Raw genomic sequence first — 15,586 nt, 5'->3', positions numbered from 1 at the left:
AGACTACGATCTATTGGACCGCCGGTCAATAGACTATGATCTATTGAAGCCGGTCAATAGACTGCGATCTATTGAAACGACAGCGTATTTTGGAAAAAAGTTTAATTGCTACAAGATTAAAAAATACCTTTTTTTATGTTTTTTTACTACAGTTCTTAAAATTTATCTTTTAGATCATCTTGGAATTGATTAACAATGACCTGAATGCACAATGGTATAACCTTCAGTAATTAAAATTTGCAAACACAGAATACTCAAAACGGAATTAGGTAATAAAACATTTATTTAATGCCTGAACAGTCAGTAAACCCGATTTTTTTCCCTTGGTGCAGGGAACAGTTCAGTATGATCTATTGCCTGCACCTTAAGAAAAATATTCGGGTCTATTGACTGCTTAAGCTTTATATAATTGTACATGTATAATAATAGTCTTATGGAAAAAATGTCTGAGAGAGAGAAATTAGAAAGAGAGAGAAACTTGTTAGATACTAATAATATGTATTAATTTAATCGTTTAGATAATTATATGATATTGTTTGATTCACAAAACATTATTTCTCTGTTAAAAGTTTTATTGATTAAAACTCACAAACTTCATACATAGCATAATCATGTATAAAAAACATATACTTATTTTCTAAATACATTTTCAGGAAAAAGTCCGATTAGATCATACAGGAAATAAAACACTCAAAGAAAAAACCAAAACATTAAATTAGGACCTGAACATTTTGGATGTGGATTTTCTGAAGATTTGAACATTCAGCAGAGAAAACAAGGTTGATAGAAATCACCCACGACTACTCTAATTCTTAAGATCAAAGGTAAGTAATGATGATGATTATGGTCTGACAATATTAATTCTGATTGGGTTAATATACCTGTACCACTCCTCTTTATAAGTAATGGGCCTCAGTCCCTTTGTGGCCTCGCTCCATTGCTGGTAAAGAATGGAGTGCTACACGTCCATTAACCTTCGTCATAAATACATGTAACAAAAAGTGTGTTCAGATAACCACATGTAAGTTAAACATATAGAGACCATTACCTTTTTTTCATGTTAAAAACAAAGGCTGTTTGACATGTTATAGATAAACTGTCAACAATAGTCAGCTACATGTATTAGTAATATTTATAAAAGAAACAATTTAAATTGTTTTGGCATTCAAAGGCACATAGTTTGACAACATAATATGCATGTACCGGTAATATAACATACAAAATTTGTTTGTTTCATAAAAAATTGGCATTCAAACACACATGGTTTGAGGACATATGTAATGATTATACTCATGATGAAAGCCTACATGTTTTACACAATACAGTCAACAGTCAGTGTGGTTACATCTGATAGATATGGTCAAGTTGTTTACATGTGATACATGTTTCATACAACATATGAAGATAGTGATTGTTGTATAAAAAATAAACATGACCCGATAAAATATTATATATATTTTATCTGTAAGGATACATACCCATATACAATACAAACACACAAAGTATTCTCATCTAATGTACACTGTATGTTCAGGCGCAATATAAAACAGTTCTTTAATACTTGTAATATTTACACAGTATGTCATTATACTTTGTTTGTTTGATTACATTTTATTCATTGCAGTTAATTGATTTACATGTAATATTGTATTTTCTTCACTTTACCTGTGTCCCATTCAGTCACAAAGAGGTTGTCTCTGGTGTCCACACATAAACCCCATGGACGCTGTAAATGACAGTTGTCAATGTAGCGGAGGAACTGTCCGTCCTGATCCAGGATGTGGATACGGTCGTTGTCACAGTCTGCTGTCAGGATCCGACCCTGGCTGTCTGTTGTGATGCCGCGTGGATAGAATGATCCCTTGGTAGTAGAGGGAGGACCAGTGTAGGTAAACCGGAGTTGCCCGGCCTGATTGACCACCACTACTGCATGGGCTTTACTGTCTGACACACAGATATCTAGGTTCCTGTTCTCACTGATGTATTTAATGTCACCAGGTGAATAGAGAGGTTGTCCTTTGTCGTCGTACTGAATACTTTGTTTCTCTGTGGAGCCAGAGTAACACACAACTTTTGTTTGTTTATCATCATCACTGTACATGACAACCAGGAGGTCACCAGAGGAGGTACTACAGACACCGTGAGGTTTCCACCCCCGTAGTCTGATCACTGTCTGTATCTGTGTATTCTTCACTATGTTCACAGTTCTATCATTGTAATCAGTATAAACTAGATCCCCACGCCTTGTCACTGCTATGTCCCATGGACAGTTCCCTGACTTGGTTTGGACTAACTTCACTAGTTCCCCCTGCAGGTTGTAGAGACTCATCATCTTATTAATATAACTACACGCCCAGATTTCTTCATCACTGTGACAAGTAACACTGGTTAGATGATTAAGAAAGCCTCTATACTGTGTCTGTATGGTGGAGATGATCCGTGGCTCATCAAGCAGTGGTGTGAGAGGAGAGGATCCAGCTTCTGAGGTTTCCATGGTGTAGCCATGTTCCTCTGTTGTAATGGAGAATGCTGACAGGGAACCAAATTGTTGGTAAAGTTGTTCTGGGTTAATTTTCTGAGGGATGAAGTTTGGTAGAGACACTGTGAGTTTAGGAGGCAATCTTCTGAATTCAGCAATCCTGGATTTGTAGGCAGAGACACGGCTGACATCATTGGAGACCAGTAACTTCTTCAGATCAGCAATGCTCTGTGTGATTTCAGAAATGGTGTGTGTGATTTCATCTTCCTGTTTGTTTAAGATGGCCAGGTGTTTGGCGTCCATTTCATCAAGATCAGATTTCAGTTTCTGTATAATGGTGTCTATTTCTCTGTGCCAGACTTCTCCATGTTTGTCTATTGCTGTTGTAAATTTCTGAGAGTTTTTACTCAGATCAGCTTTCTGAACTGGGATATTGGAGGCAATCTCTTTGTATTTAGGATAAATGAATTTCTCCAATTCTTGCAAATCTTTTTGCAACTTTTCCGTTTTGCTTTCAAAGGTTTTCAGAATGTCAACTTGTATATGTCCTAAATGTTTTTTAGAAGAAATGCATTGTACACAAATAGGAATGTCACATTGTTCACAGTGGAGTTCACATTGTTTGGTGGGGTGTTTCCTACACTTGGGATAGTTCAGGGTGGTTAGATACTGTTTAAGTGGCACCACTTTATGGACTTTAGAGGAATCAGAGAAATGTTCCTCTACACAGTCTTTACACAGATGTATATGACAAACTTCACAGTACATGGGGGCCACAGAGTCCTGACACAGGGTGCAGCGTACAACATCCTGGGCGCTGTTCCTGGGGTCCATGGTCAGAGATACTTTTCTTTACTATCTAGGGGGATAGGCATTTATCTGAAAGGAATTTGGAACATGAAATACATGTATTATCAAAATTACATGAATAAAATGAAATGTAATATACATCAAATCAATATTTTATGCAGTACATTTCATATATTAATTTATACCATTACATGCTATTGCTCTGTTTTTGTGGGTGGAACTTATCTATCAACAACAGTTTTAACTAACTTACCGGTAAATGTTTTTTAAAATTTGATAAAACTGTCAAATTAATTATAAATAAGTCACTTGAAAAACTTACTCAGTTCTAATCCATCTACAGAACATCACAATCCAACATGGCGGGTTCTGGGCGTTTAATCTTTGTCCCTGGTCTCCCAGCTACCCGTGGTTGCAACATTCTCTGTCCACAATCTACATGTAGATGACAAATTGTTGTTCTTGGTAAATTCTAAGATATTGTTCAAAATCAAAGAAAATAACAACCAAAATAAAATAATTACTGGTACATGTACATATACATGAGTAAGGCCTTATTCATTGATATAAAAAAGGTCATACCTGCATGTTCAAAGGCTTCCAGAGATTACTTTTATGAACAGCTTCAGAACCACAATGTCATAGTATTGAAAAACTTCAAAATCCAACATGGCGGGTTGCAGGTGTTTACTGTTCCTGGTCCACGTACCTGTATAGGATCACGTGATTTAGACGTCAGGTAGAAACCTGTAATATGACAATTAAGGACAGATAAATCAGATATCTGAGTACTCTAGAATCTAGGTCACACATTGTTAAAAGGTTTAAATGTAAACAGTGCATTCTTTATTTGGTGAAAACAGAGAAACAGTATAAAACAGTCGGTTTAAGTTTTGTATTTTTTTATAAACATAACCCCTCTTTAAAAAAAAATCTGTAACTCTGTATGTTGGGGAGGGGGTGTACATAGGAATCAGACTGATCCATCCGTTTTTAGAAACACCATTTTGTATATATTTTAATAGCTTAAGGTTACTCTAGGTTACTCTTTATATTATAATGTGTTAAGATTTTAGAAATGTTTTCCAAAGGTCAAATTTTTAAAAGTTAAGGGCATGTGTTATAAATTTCTGTTGAAGAAGACCCATCAATGCTCCAATCTAAGGTCTTAAGATTCAAATCCCTGCCTCTGTATTAATGGCTTTGAGTTCTGTAAATGATTTAAAGAATCTCTATAAGAACTTGAACAGTGAAGGATCAATTTATAACCATGCAGCAATTTCCTCTGTACAAAAAGCTGGTGTGGTGTAATGGTGCACACATTCTGTTGATAATGAAGAGTGGGTTCAAATCCTATCATCAGCATAAACATGGAAAGAAATTATGCATGTGTATCCAAATTACATAATCATGAGCTTGAAGGCTAAACTGGCTTGCATACATTATTGATACATGTACAGGCACGTAGCATCAGGGGGGAGCATGCCCCCCCCCCCCCCCCCCTTCAGTTGTTCTCGGAGCGGACATTTTTCTTAAATTTACATCTTAATTGAATTATAATGGAGTTGCCCCCCCCCCATTTTTAAGAGTGAAATTGAGGTTTAAGGTAAGACGCCCTCCCCCCCCCCCCCCTCTGTAAATGATTTAAAGAATCTCTATAAGAACTTGAACAGTGAAGGATCAATTTATAACCATGCCGCAATTTCCTCTGTACAAAAAGCTGGTGTGGTGTAATGGTGCACACATTCTGTTGAGAATGAAGAGTGGGTTCAAATCCCATCATCAGCATAAACATGGAAAGAAATTATGCATGTGTATCCAAATTACATAATCATGAGCTTGAAGGCTAAACTGGCTTGCATACATTATTGATACATGTACAGGCAGTTGTTCTCGGAGCGGACATTTTTCTTAAATTTACATCTTAATTGAATTATAATGGAGTTGCCCCCCCCCCCCCCATTTTTAAGAGTGAAATTGAGGTTTAAGGTAAGACGCCCTCTCCCCCCCCCCCCCCCCCCCCCTTTATGATTTTCATGATTTTGGGATTCATTTTTTTTTAACCTTTGCTTGTCAACCCCTACTCATTACAGTTATTTTTACCAGCTTTTAGCCAGATCACGTAAATGTAGTTTTAAGAGCATTGTTGTATGTTTTTATATACCATACCAGAGGAGTTCAATATAGAACCATTTTAACAAGAGCTTGGACTTTGGGTAGTTGTGACAAACAGCATGTGACATAACATTCATGGATATTATTTATATATCATCAACAGCATCATCATCTTACAGTTCATCTATACTTTACATGTTCATCTTTAGAAACAGACTACTATCCCTGCCTTTTATGCACCTATTAAGTAATCATTATTTAATTATGGCCCCCTTCGAAGAAGGGAGGGCATATTGCTTTGCTGCTGTCTGTCGGTCGGTCGGTCCACCAACATTTTCTGTTCATTTTCTTCGCAGAGGGATGAACATATTGAAATGAAATTTGGTATACAGGTTTATCATGATAATATCTAGGTCAAGTTCGATATTAGGTACGATCGAGCAATTTTCGACAGAGTTATGGCCCTTGGACGTAGAAAAATTCTAGTTTTTTGCAGTTTCCGCTCATTTTCTTTGCAAAGAATGAACATATTGAAATGAAATTTGGTATACAGGTTTATCATGATAATATCAATGTCAATTTTGATTTTGGGTATGAGAGAGCAATTTTCGACAGAGTTATGGCCCTTGGACTTAGAAACATTTCAGTTATTGGAAGTTTACATTCATTTTCTTAGTGGATGTTTCCAAGGGAGGGGGGCATAAGTGTTTCACAAACATCTCTTGTTACATATTCTAGTGGCTTCTGATATTTTATAGCCTTAAGTCATTTCACCTTGATGGTCACTTACGGACACGTGGATAGGATCAGTTGGTTTACTTAAACAATAGTATGTTTTTATAATTTTCCCGCTCTAAGTGAGTAGCCTTTGTGACCATGGTGACAGCTAGCTAGCTAGCTAGACCAAGGCTATATAGTATTCTTAGGAGAAAGACCTGTTTTCTTCAAGAGATAATTTAACCTATTTATTTATTTGATCCACATTTTGGAAGTGGTCATTTATAGTAAGTGTTCTATTTTTGGTATTCTTGAATTTTGATAAATGATTTTATAAGTACCCGGTAAATGAATAATGATAGTTTCTGTTAATTGTTACATTTGGCTCATTCTACTTTTTGAGGTTATAATAGAGAGTACGCGTACTTGTACGTGTAGGTTACAAGTTCCAGTTCACATTACTTTTCTTGTTTAGCAATTAATTGTAACGTGTACCCGTACGTGTAAATGTTTTAATGTAATTCTAGATATCTTCTTCTACTAAGCTTAAAATTTTAGTCACAATCGAAAATTGAGAATTCTGCATGTGTTAATTTTATTATACATCATTGTTTATATATTATGTATATTTTTATTTATCACAGATGAATGAAATAACAGAGCCATATATTGCATGTTTTGGAGGAATTAAATTTCCAATAACATGTTAAATTTTAATGAAAATTTATGTTTGTTGATAATATGTTTTACGGTGCTACCGTTCTGGCGAGCGCAGCAAGAATTACACATACCTTGCATCATTGTCAACTTATAGTTTTATTTAGGTATCAACGAACGTCAAAGAATTTTTGAGAGAGTATTGCTCTACAATAAGTATGCCAAAGGTACTAATTTTAATCATGGTTATGATACATACAGCGCAACCCCCAACCCTTCGTAACCCGGCCTTGTAACCCTGTTTCAGAACAGAGATTTTTTTTTAAACAAGTGTCTGTTACCCTCGTAACCCTTGTAACCCTGTTTCAGAACACAGATTTATATAGAAACAAGTGTCTGTTACCCTCGTAACCCTTGTTACCCAGTCTGTTACCCTCGCAACAGTTGTAACCCTGTTTCAGAACATAGCTTAGTATAGAAAAAAATGTGTCTGTTACCCTCGTAACCCTTGTAACCCTGTTTCAGAAAATAGCTTTATATTGAAACAAGGGTCTGTTACCCTCGTAACCCTTGTAACCCTGTTTCAGAACAGAGCTTTATATTGAAACAAGGGTCTGTTACCCTCGTAACCCTGTTTCAAAACATAGCTTAGTATAGAAACAAGGGTGTGTTACCCTCGTAACCCTTGTAACCCTGTTTCAGACCAGAGATTAGTATAGAGACATGGGTTAGTTAGTATATACAGAACTTCAACTGTTCAAGCATTGTTGAAGTTTAAATTAGGAAGGGTCAGTATTATATTAGTCTGGTTTCGTTTGTAACTGGGTTACAGAATTGCTGCACTGGGAAACTGTACTGTATTCTTGCCATATGCTAAATTTATCACGGGAAATATAGCGCGAGTGCACTGTGACGTCATCCATGAATTTGTTCGTATGTGTTTACGTTTCTCGACTCAATACGGAGGTATGGAAGCATGTAACAAATGTAACAAATCTTTTGAGTCTCGCCAAAGCATATGCGGTACTCAAAACGTGTCTTCAAACTTTAAGTCACTGTAAATTACGAGTTAAAAGTCGGCCATTTTTGGCATAGCACCATAGGGTGAAAACATTAGAGAGCATTATGGGACGTAGACAAAAAATTTTGTTTGATGAACTGTAGGTTTAGCTCTTTCTTTTTCCCGCGCACACTGGTTCTTAAAGCTCGCTTCGCTCGCCGGCGCTGCGCGCCGGTGAGCTGCGCTCGCTAATATGTAAACGGTGTGACCATGGTGACCGTTGGACCGAGCACAGATTTCACACAGTGCTGTTTGATTTTTGTAGAACAAAATTTATTTGAAACGCACACAGTAGGAACGCACAACCGCCTGGTTGCCTACTCAAATCATTAGCTAAAGTTTAACTAAACGTCGCGTGCTCAGTCTAATTATGACGTCATGTTTCAGACTTAACGAAGCCGGGTCTAATTTGTTCTGCCCTAGATTTTTTAATGAAAATTTTTACCTGAATTTCTACTAATATAATTATTATTTCAAGATTAAAAAATAAGACATTTACCACACCGTTTGTTTAGGGGGTCATCTCAAAGTTTGTTAATCTTTAACATAGGACCCTATGGGATTTCGCTTGAAATGTATCAATTTTGCACATTTTTTTAAACTTCTGCCCTGGGGATTTCTTTTTCTGTTCTACATATTAAAGTTATTGCTAAAAGGCATCAAATGGTCAAATAAAAAAAAACCTTTTACCACCTGGTTTGTTCCAGGGGTCTTATCAATGTTGATTTTTGTATGCCCAATTTCCAAGATTTGTCAGATAATGGCTATTTTTTATTTGACAAAGGCGGAAAAGGTGATCTTTATAGTATTATTAAAGCATTCAGACATATCTAAGTAATAAAAATATATATAACATCACATATTAAGGGTCATTTATATAAAATACATGGTTACTGTCTTGAAATATATGAATTAAGCTATATTTAGGCGGGTTAAGGAAACGTGACAGAGAGCTAAGCCTGCTGAACCCTTTTCACGTTTTCGACCCGAGCCCAAATATAGCTTATACTTCGAGACATTTATGTTTATTCCACAATACTCATTAAGAAAGGAGTATATAACAATAATTTTACGCATTAAACGAGCCATTTTTAACAAATTTCGCTGAATATCTGCAGTTGAAACTACATTGTATCACGCCATGGCGTCAACCAAGCAAAAAGATGACGTCACAATACAAATGAAACGCTGCGCGAAAGCGTGCGTACTCGTTCTGTACTCGGCCTCGTTAAAGCGTTCATGTTTTGTCTTCGGAAATAGCCGAAGAGAGTTACGTTATTCCGAACTTTTTTTTAAATTTCTTCTTTCATTGTTTATTAATTTAATTCAAATAAATATCGCGGTAATAAAATTGAATACTTTATTCAGTATCTAAAAGATCAATTCTTTGATATTACTGTTTTTATTTTCCATCTGATAATTTCATAAGATATACATAGTAGTCGTGTTTCTTGATTGAAGCACTTCGCCCGCCTCTCGCTGCGCTTGGTATTAGTATTCGCATTAGATATTCAGCCTTAAGATAAATAAGCATATTTGTTAAAATACATAGCCAACAAGGAAACAGAAGCCACAAGTTCTAACTTACGGGTACTTTGCAATTTACACTTATGTTTATTAGGGTACATAGTGTAGAAATTCGTCATTACACAAACTGATGACGTAATGCACATGTTTTGTTCATGTGTACACGTACGCGTAGACGTTGATTTGCTATTTTTAACCTCTCTATTATTTCTGAAAGAATGTATTTTATAAAGTTTCCCTGGCCAGTAATTCATAGTTTTGATATCTAAGCTATATTTTATTTCTATTATATGTGAAAGGTTATTTATTGTTACATATTTAATACTTGTAGTTAGAGAGTACCATTATAATATCAATATGCTGCCAATATTAATTGCAGCAGCTATAGGGTGATTTCACCATGCATCGGACACCTTTGGATTTTTCCCTTTGTTCACGCATTAAATATCGTCCAAATATAAATAAAACTTGTTTTAAAAGGTACAGGTTTTCCCCTTGCTTAATTATTGGAGAAAAAATTGTGAAATTGTTAAAAATGTAGAAAATAAAGCAAATTAATGAAGTGTTGAACTATTTCACCATGGATCGGACAATATTTACCAAGCATCGGACAGCTATAGCAGTGCAGTAGAGATTAAAAATAACAACATTTTCTGGTTTTAATGCAAAAATACAAAGGTTCGGAAATATTTATTTATTCAATTGCTATTCATATTTCTTTTAATGTAAATCCCCAAATATACATATAGGAATTAAGACTAGTGCTTCTGTTTAAAGGAATATTTAACATAAGGGGTTCTTTATCGTGCCAGCTCCTACAGGAACTTTGGACTAAAAATGGTGTGTCCGTAAAACTCGATTTTTAAGTGGTTTGAGGAAAATGTTTGTATCAATTATTTTTTAAATTTTTATTTTACTTCACATTTAAAGTATATCACAAGGAATGGGCACATAATCTCCATATTATTAGAAGAAATCATGCAGTGAAAACTGTCCGATGCATGGTTAATTTGTGTCCGATCCTTGGTGAAATGAACATATAGTGCAATAATGACCTTGACATTAATTGTTCAAATTTCTTGGACTTATTTTAATCAAATTTTGTTTCAAAACTTACTTCTTTCTAATTATTTTTCGCAGAGAGTGCATTTTCACTTATTTACAATCAAACGCACAACATTCAAATCATGCTTTAGTGTAAAATCTTCGTAACTAAATTTTCAATAATGGCGTATTTGATGTCATTTTACGATGTCTATATTGCTATTTCTTTGACAATGTGACTGTCAAATTCTTAATAATGATAAAGTTCATTTGTTCTAATTCAGGAATATACGAAACAACACATGAGCGCATGCACATTTATTTGTATATTTATAAACAAAGTTGTCCGATCCAAGGTATGTGTCCGATGCATGGTTAAATCACCCTACTGCACATGCATGTGAAACCTTAAATTGTTCCATAAACAGATAGGTGATCGTTGCAAAGTTATATTTTTATGTTTGTTATATGTATCTTGAAATAATGTAATCTTCAAAGGAGTTACATTGAAAGTTTATGTTTTTCATTTAATTAAATATTGATAATGATATAGATCATATTTCTATATTTTGGTAAAGTGTGTTCAAGGGCAGTAACTCTAATTGACCCTGAAAGTATGATACATTATAATCAGAGTTATCCTTCTTTACAAATAGTTTGATAGTGATTATGCTGAAACTTATTGTAAACATTGATCATTTTTATGCTGCATGATACAATGTATCTATTAATTATATTACAGGGTTTAATCCTTAAATTCCTTAATCATCCGAATAAATAAAGAACCCGGCCCGAAGTGGACTTGTTTATTTTTGGGACAACCCAATACCACATTGACATAAGAAATAAATCATTTTAGCTAAGTCCAACCAAAAGTCCAAGCTATAGGTCTTCTTAAAATGGTTCTAAGAATCATGCAGATGTGGATAAATACATATAGGTATGCGCACGCACACACACACACACACACACACACACACACACACACACACACACACATCTATCAGAATATATACTTTTTGCCCGAGTCAAGTGTAATATATGTCTAATTTATCAAACATTGATACTATTTAAAACTTACAATTAACAAACTTCCAGATCCAACAAATGTCAACCTACTTTTACTATTTGGGTCCTCCAATATTAGCGATAATGATAATAAATATATTTTTTTATATGGTTCAAAAATTTATCATCGACAGTAAACGATTTCAGGGTACCTAGTGTAACCTCGACACTTTTTCTACTTAATGATATTTTCTAAAAATATAAAAAGCATCTAGGATATATTTATATAGAGATGTTTTACATATGTAACAATTTTGATTTTCCTGAAGATATATTTGCTTTAATTTTACCTTAACTTCATTTCTATTACATACCGTTTAGTCTGTATTGACATTTAAGTCCTGTAAGCTTTATATTTCGATGTTTGACCATGGTCTTGTAATATTCCCTATTTATTTTGATTTCACCGCCATGTTGTCATTCTTCCCGAACGTATTATATTACCTGCAATTTCATTGGTCGAGACCGATAATCTCAGCTTATAGGATTATAGAATTAATTATAGAGTTTTATTGGTCCGCTAGGTATATATATAGGGCCACCCGGCAGATTTGAGTTCACTCTGCTAGGGTCAAGAACTTAGGTTCGTTTCCTTTTCTCTCTTCTCAAGAACTTCGTGTTCGTTTCCTTTAGTATAGGCTAGGGCATTCTTTAACTATGTAATTATATTTGATAATGTAGCCTTAGTAGAGTCACTTGGTTGATTCAGGGTCGAATTAGATATCCCTTACATATAGATAATCTGATCGAATGTTGTCTGTCGTATAGTTCAGTACGTGTTACTATTTTTATACTTGGTAATCCCCGTGCTCATTATTGACCTTTGTCCTTCTCTAAAAAGTATGGCCACCCACTAGTGCAATAAATACATATTTTCATTCCTCCCTCATAAATTATCTCTATTATTAAATTTTTGCAATATAATTTATTTTCATATTTCTAGTAATTTATTTTGAGAATATTTACACTCCTCCTGTTATATTTGTGGAAAATATACTTGTTATTTGTTATCAATTATTTAAAGTCACATTTTCTTCGGTGATAATAAATTATTGAAACTTTTCAATTCTTTTAATTTATATAACAAGGTGTTGAACATAATCTGGAAATCAATACAGAACCTGGGAAAACCTTTAAACAGTAGAATTTGGGGCGTTATTATTATTTCTTTATATAAGAATTATTGAGAACTGTATCAGTTGATAAAACTTTGAACTTAGAAGAATATAGAGTTCTTTAACAGTCCCATAATCCTCTGTTTCCGGTTACATTTTTGGTGCCGTGACCAGGATTTCCAGACAGAAATCATGTCTTCACCATTACCTTTCTTTTATGCCTCTACACCCATAGATAGTGGTGCTAGGCCGAAAACTAATGTCAAAGGTGACCATAAGCAAACAGTAGATGACAGTGTTCACTCTAATTTTGTTGCCCTTAAGAAAGAGGAAGATAGTGTGAATGAAAGAGAAATTGACAGAGAGTTTCAAGATCTAACTGCATGTTTTGAGAGAGTGAAGAGTGAATATGAAAAGAGAAAGTTAGCAAGTCAGAAAAAGTGTGCTAATTCAGTTGATGTTTCTGTTGATCAAGGTGCTAAGGTTGACAAGAAGGTCAGTTTTATGGACTCAACTCAAAGTTCTCCCGTAGGTGAAGGTGTATTCCCACGTGAGAGGGAATCTGATTTAGAGAAGTTACAGAGACAGATTAAGGAGTTAGAGAAACAAGAATTGGAGTTGTCTATAGCACTACAAAGATCACAGTTAGACACATACAAGCACTTGACCAATACACCTACTCAAATAGGTACATCACAGACTGCTATGACCATTCCTACACAGTTAGGTACACAAAATGCTCTTCAATCTGAAAGGTCTGATAGATCAATAGACACATCTTGGGTAAATAGTTCAAACAATAGTCACCCTATCAGAAAAGAAAAAGAACCAGATAAGTTTGATGGAAGATCTGTAGAGTGGAAAGATTTTATAGTACATTTTGAACAAGTCTCTTCATGGAATAGGTGGACTTATGATGAACAAGGTCAACAACTGGTTATGTGTTTGAGAGGAGAGGCTCAGAAGTTGTTAGGTGATCTTGCCATTGAGCAGAGATCTGATTATGACTCACTTAAATCAATTCTGACAAAAAGGTTCAATCCACAAGAGTTAGTGATAGCTCATAGGTGTGAATTCAGGTCACGTAGAAGGAAGTCTGGTGAGAGTCCTTCAGACTATGGCTATTCTCTAAGGAGACTAGGGTGTTTGGCATTTCCCGACATGACATATAAGGATAGAGAGATCAATGTTCTCGAACAGTTTATCAATGGGATAGGCAACTCTGCTATTCATGACCATGTTATTTTCCATCATCCACAATCATTAGAAGCTGCTATATCATTAGCTACTGAATTTGAGGCAGTTAAGGGTTCTCAGTTATATGTGTCAAAACCTGTTAGAGTGGAAGATGTAAATTTGGTTCAATCTAAGTCAGAGTGTGGTTCTAAAAATGCAGATTCCTTACATGTTGAACACCAACAAGACTCTCCCTCAGAGTCGAAGAGTTTGAGTGAACTGTTTAAGACATTAGAATGTTGTGTAGATAAATTGTCCAAATCAATTAACAGAGTAAATAGAGGAGGAAGGAGACATTCTGGAAAAATGTCATCTGTTGAATGTTACAATTGTCATCAGTTTGGACACATAGCTAGAGATTGTCCTGAACCATGTCAAAGGGGTTCAAGTAATTCTAGAAATACAAAGACAGACAAACAGACAAACCAGGAAAACATTTAGGGGTTGCTCTAGATGCCCATAGTGTGGCCCAGCCTTGTGATGTGAAAGAGGGCAAAAATATTAGGATCAATGTGTTGAGAAAGTCTTGCTTATTGGCCAATTGTTCTGTTGAAAATGTTGTACATAAGTTTTTAGTTGACACAGGTTCAGTTGCCAGTATTTTATCTAAAAATGTTTTTATGACTTTGAAAAATAGACCAGTATTAGTAGAAACAGACTTGAGTCTCACTGCAGCAGATGGTGGTAGGTTGAACATATTAGGGACAGTTGATCTTCATTTCAACCTCGGGAATTATAGTTTTTGTCATGAATTTATTGTTGCAGAGATTGATGACCTCAATGGGATTTTGGGAATGGATTTTCTCGAGCAGCATGATGTGAAAATTCATATTGCACAAGGCATTCTGATGTTTGCCGATCAGCAACAGGTTCAGTTAGATAAAGACTATTCTCCAGTGTGTGCTAGAGTCAAGTTGTCCAGAAGAGTTGTAATTCCACCTGATAGTGAAATCATAATACCAGGTTATGCTGTAGGTGTCAAGGACACATCTGTAAATAATATTGTTGAACCATTTCAGTTTCTACAAGAGAAAGGTCTATTAGTGGCAAGAACTTTGGTCAATTCAGAAAATATACAATTTTCTGTAGCAAATATTTCCAACAAGCCAGTTAGATTTGAAAAACATACAACTGTTGCTACATTGCAACCTGTAAATATTGTACAGTCAAATCCCAAGTGTGAGTCAGTTGCAGATGATTTACCTGAATTACCCGAACATTTACAATCTTTGTTTGATAGAACATCCAAATGTTTAACTCAAGAACAAAAATCAACTTTGTTCGATTTGTTACTTTCCTACAAGGACATTTTTGTTGGTCCGGACGGGAAATTTGGTAGAACCAAGATAGTTAAACATAAGATAGATACAGGAGATAATAAACCCATCAAAATTCCCCCTCGTAGATTACCTTATGCACAGAGGGAAATAGTTGAAAAAGAAATACAGAAAATGTTAGATAACAACATCATAGAGCCCAGTGAGAGTCCATGGTCTGCCCCTTTACTATTAGTGGAAAAGAAAGATAAAACTTGGAGATTCTGTGTAGATTACAGACAATTAAACAAGATCACTAAAAAGGATGCTTATCCTTTACCTAGAATAGACGAGTCTCTAGATGCTTTGGCAGGTGCTTCATGGTTCAGTACTTTAGACCTTGTCTCAGGTTATTGGCAGTGTGAAATGGAAGAGGAAGATAAACCTAAGACTGCATTCACTTCACATATGGGTCTATTTCAATTTCAAGTTTTACCCTTTG

At 35.1% G+C, this 15,586-nt stretch overlaps 1 protein-coding gene across 1 annotated transcript; it reads right to left on the bottom strand.

Annotated features, from left to right (window-relative positions):
• Positions 1–560: 560 nt before the first annotated feature.
• Positions 561–3,702, bottom strand: LOC128183117 (E3 ubiquitin-protein ligase TRIM71-like). The gene is made up of 2 exons (XM_052852010.1): positions 3,612–3,702; positions 561–3,358 (listed from the first exon to the last, which is right to left on the bottom strand). The coding sequence occupies exon 2, from the start codon at positions 3,311–3,313 to the stop codon at positions 1,634–1,636; it is 1,680 nt and encodes a 559-aa protein (XP_052707970.1). The 5' UTR covers positions 3,314–3,358; positions 3,612–3,702; the 3' UTR covers positions 561–1,633.
• Between the last annotated feature and the right edge of the window lie 11,884 nt (positions 3,703–15,586).

This window comes from Crassostrea angulata, chromosome 5 (assembly GCF_025612915.1).
Source record: "Crassostrea angulata isolate pt1a10 chromosome 5, ASM2561291v2, whole genome shotgun sequence".
Taxonomy (NCBI): Eukaryota; Metazoa; Mollusca; class Bivalvia; order Ostreida; family Ostreidae; genus Magallana; species Magallana angulata.
The sequence above is the reverse complement of the archived record's forward strand: the minus strand, read 5'-3'. Positions and strand labels throughout refer to the sequence as shown.

Excerpts from the sequence above, each read along its gene's own strand:
- LOC128183117 (XM_052852010.1), bottom strand. The coding sequence starts at position 3,313 with ATGGACCCCAGGAACAGCGCCCAGGATGTTGTACGCTGCACCCTGTGT.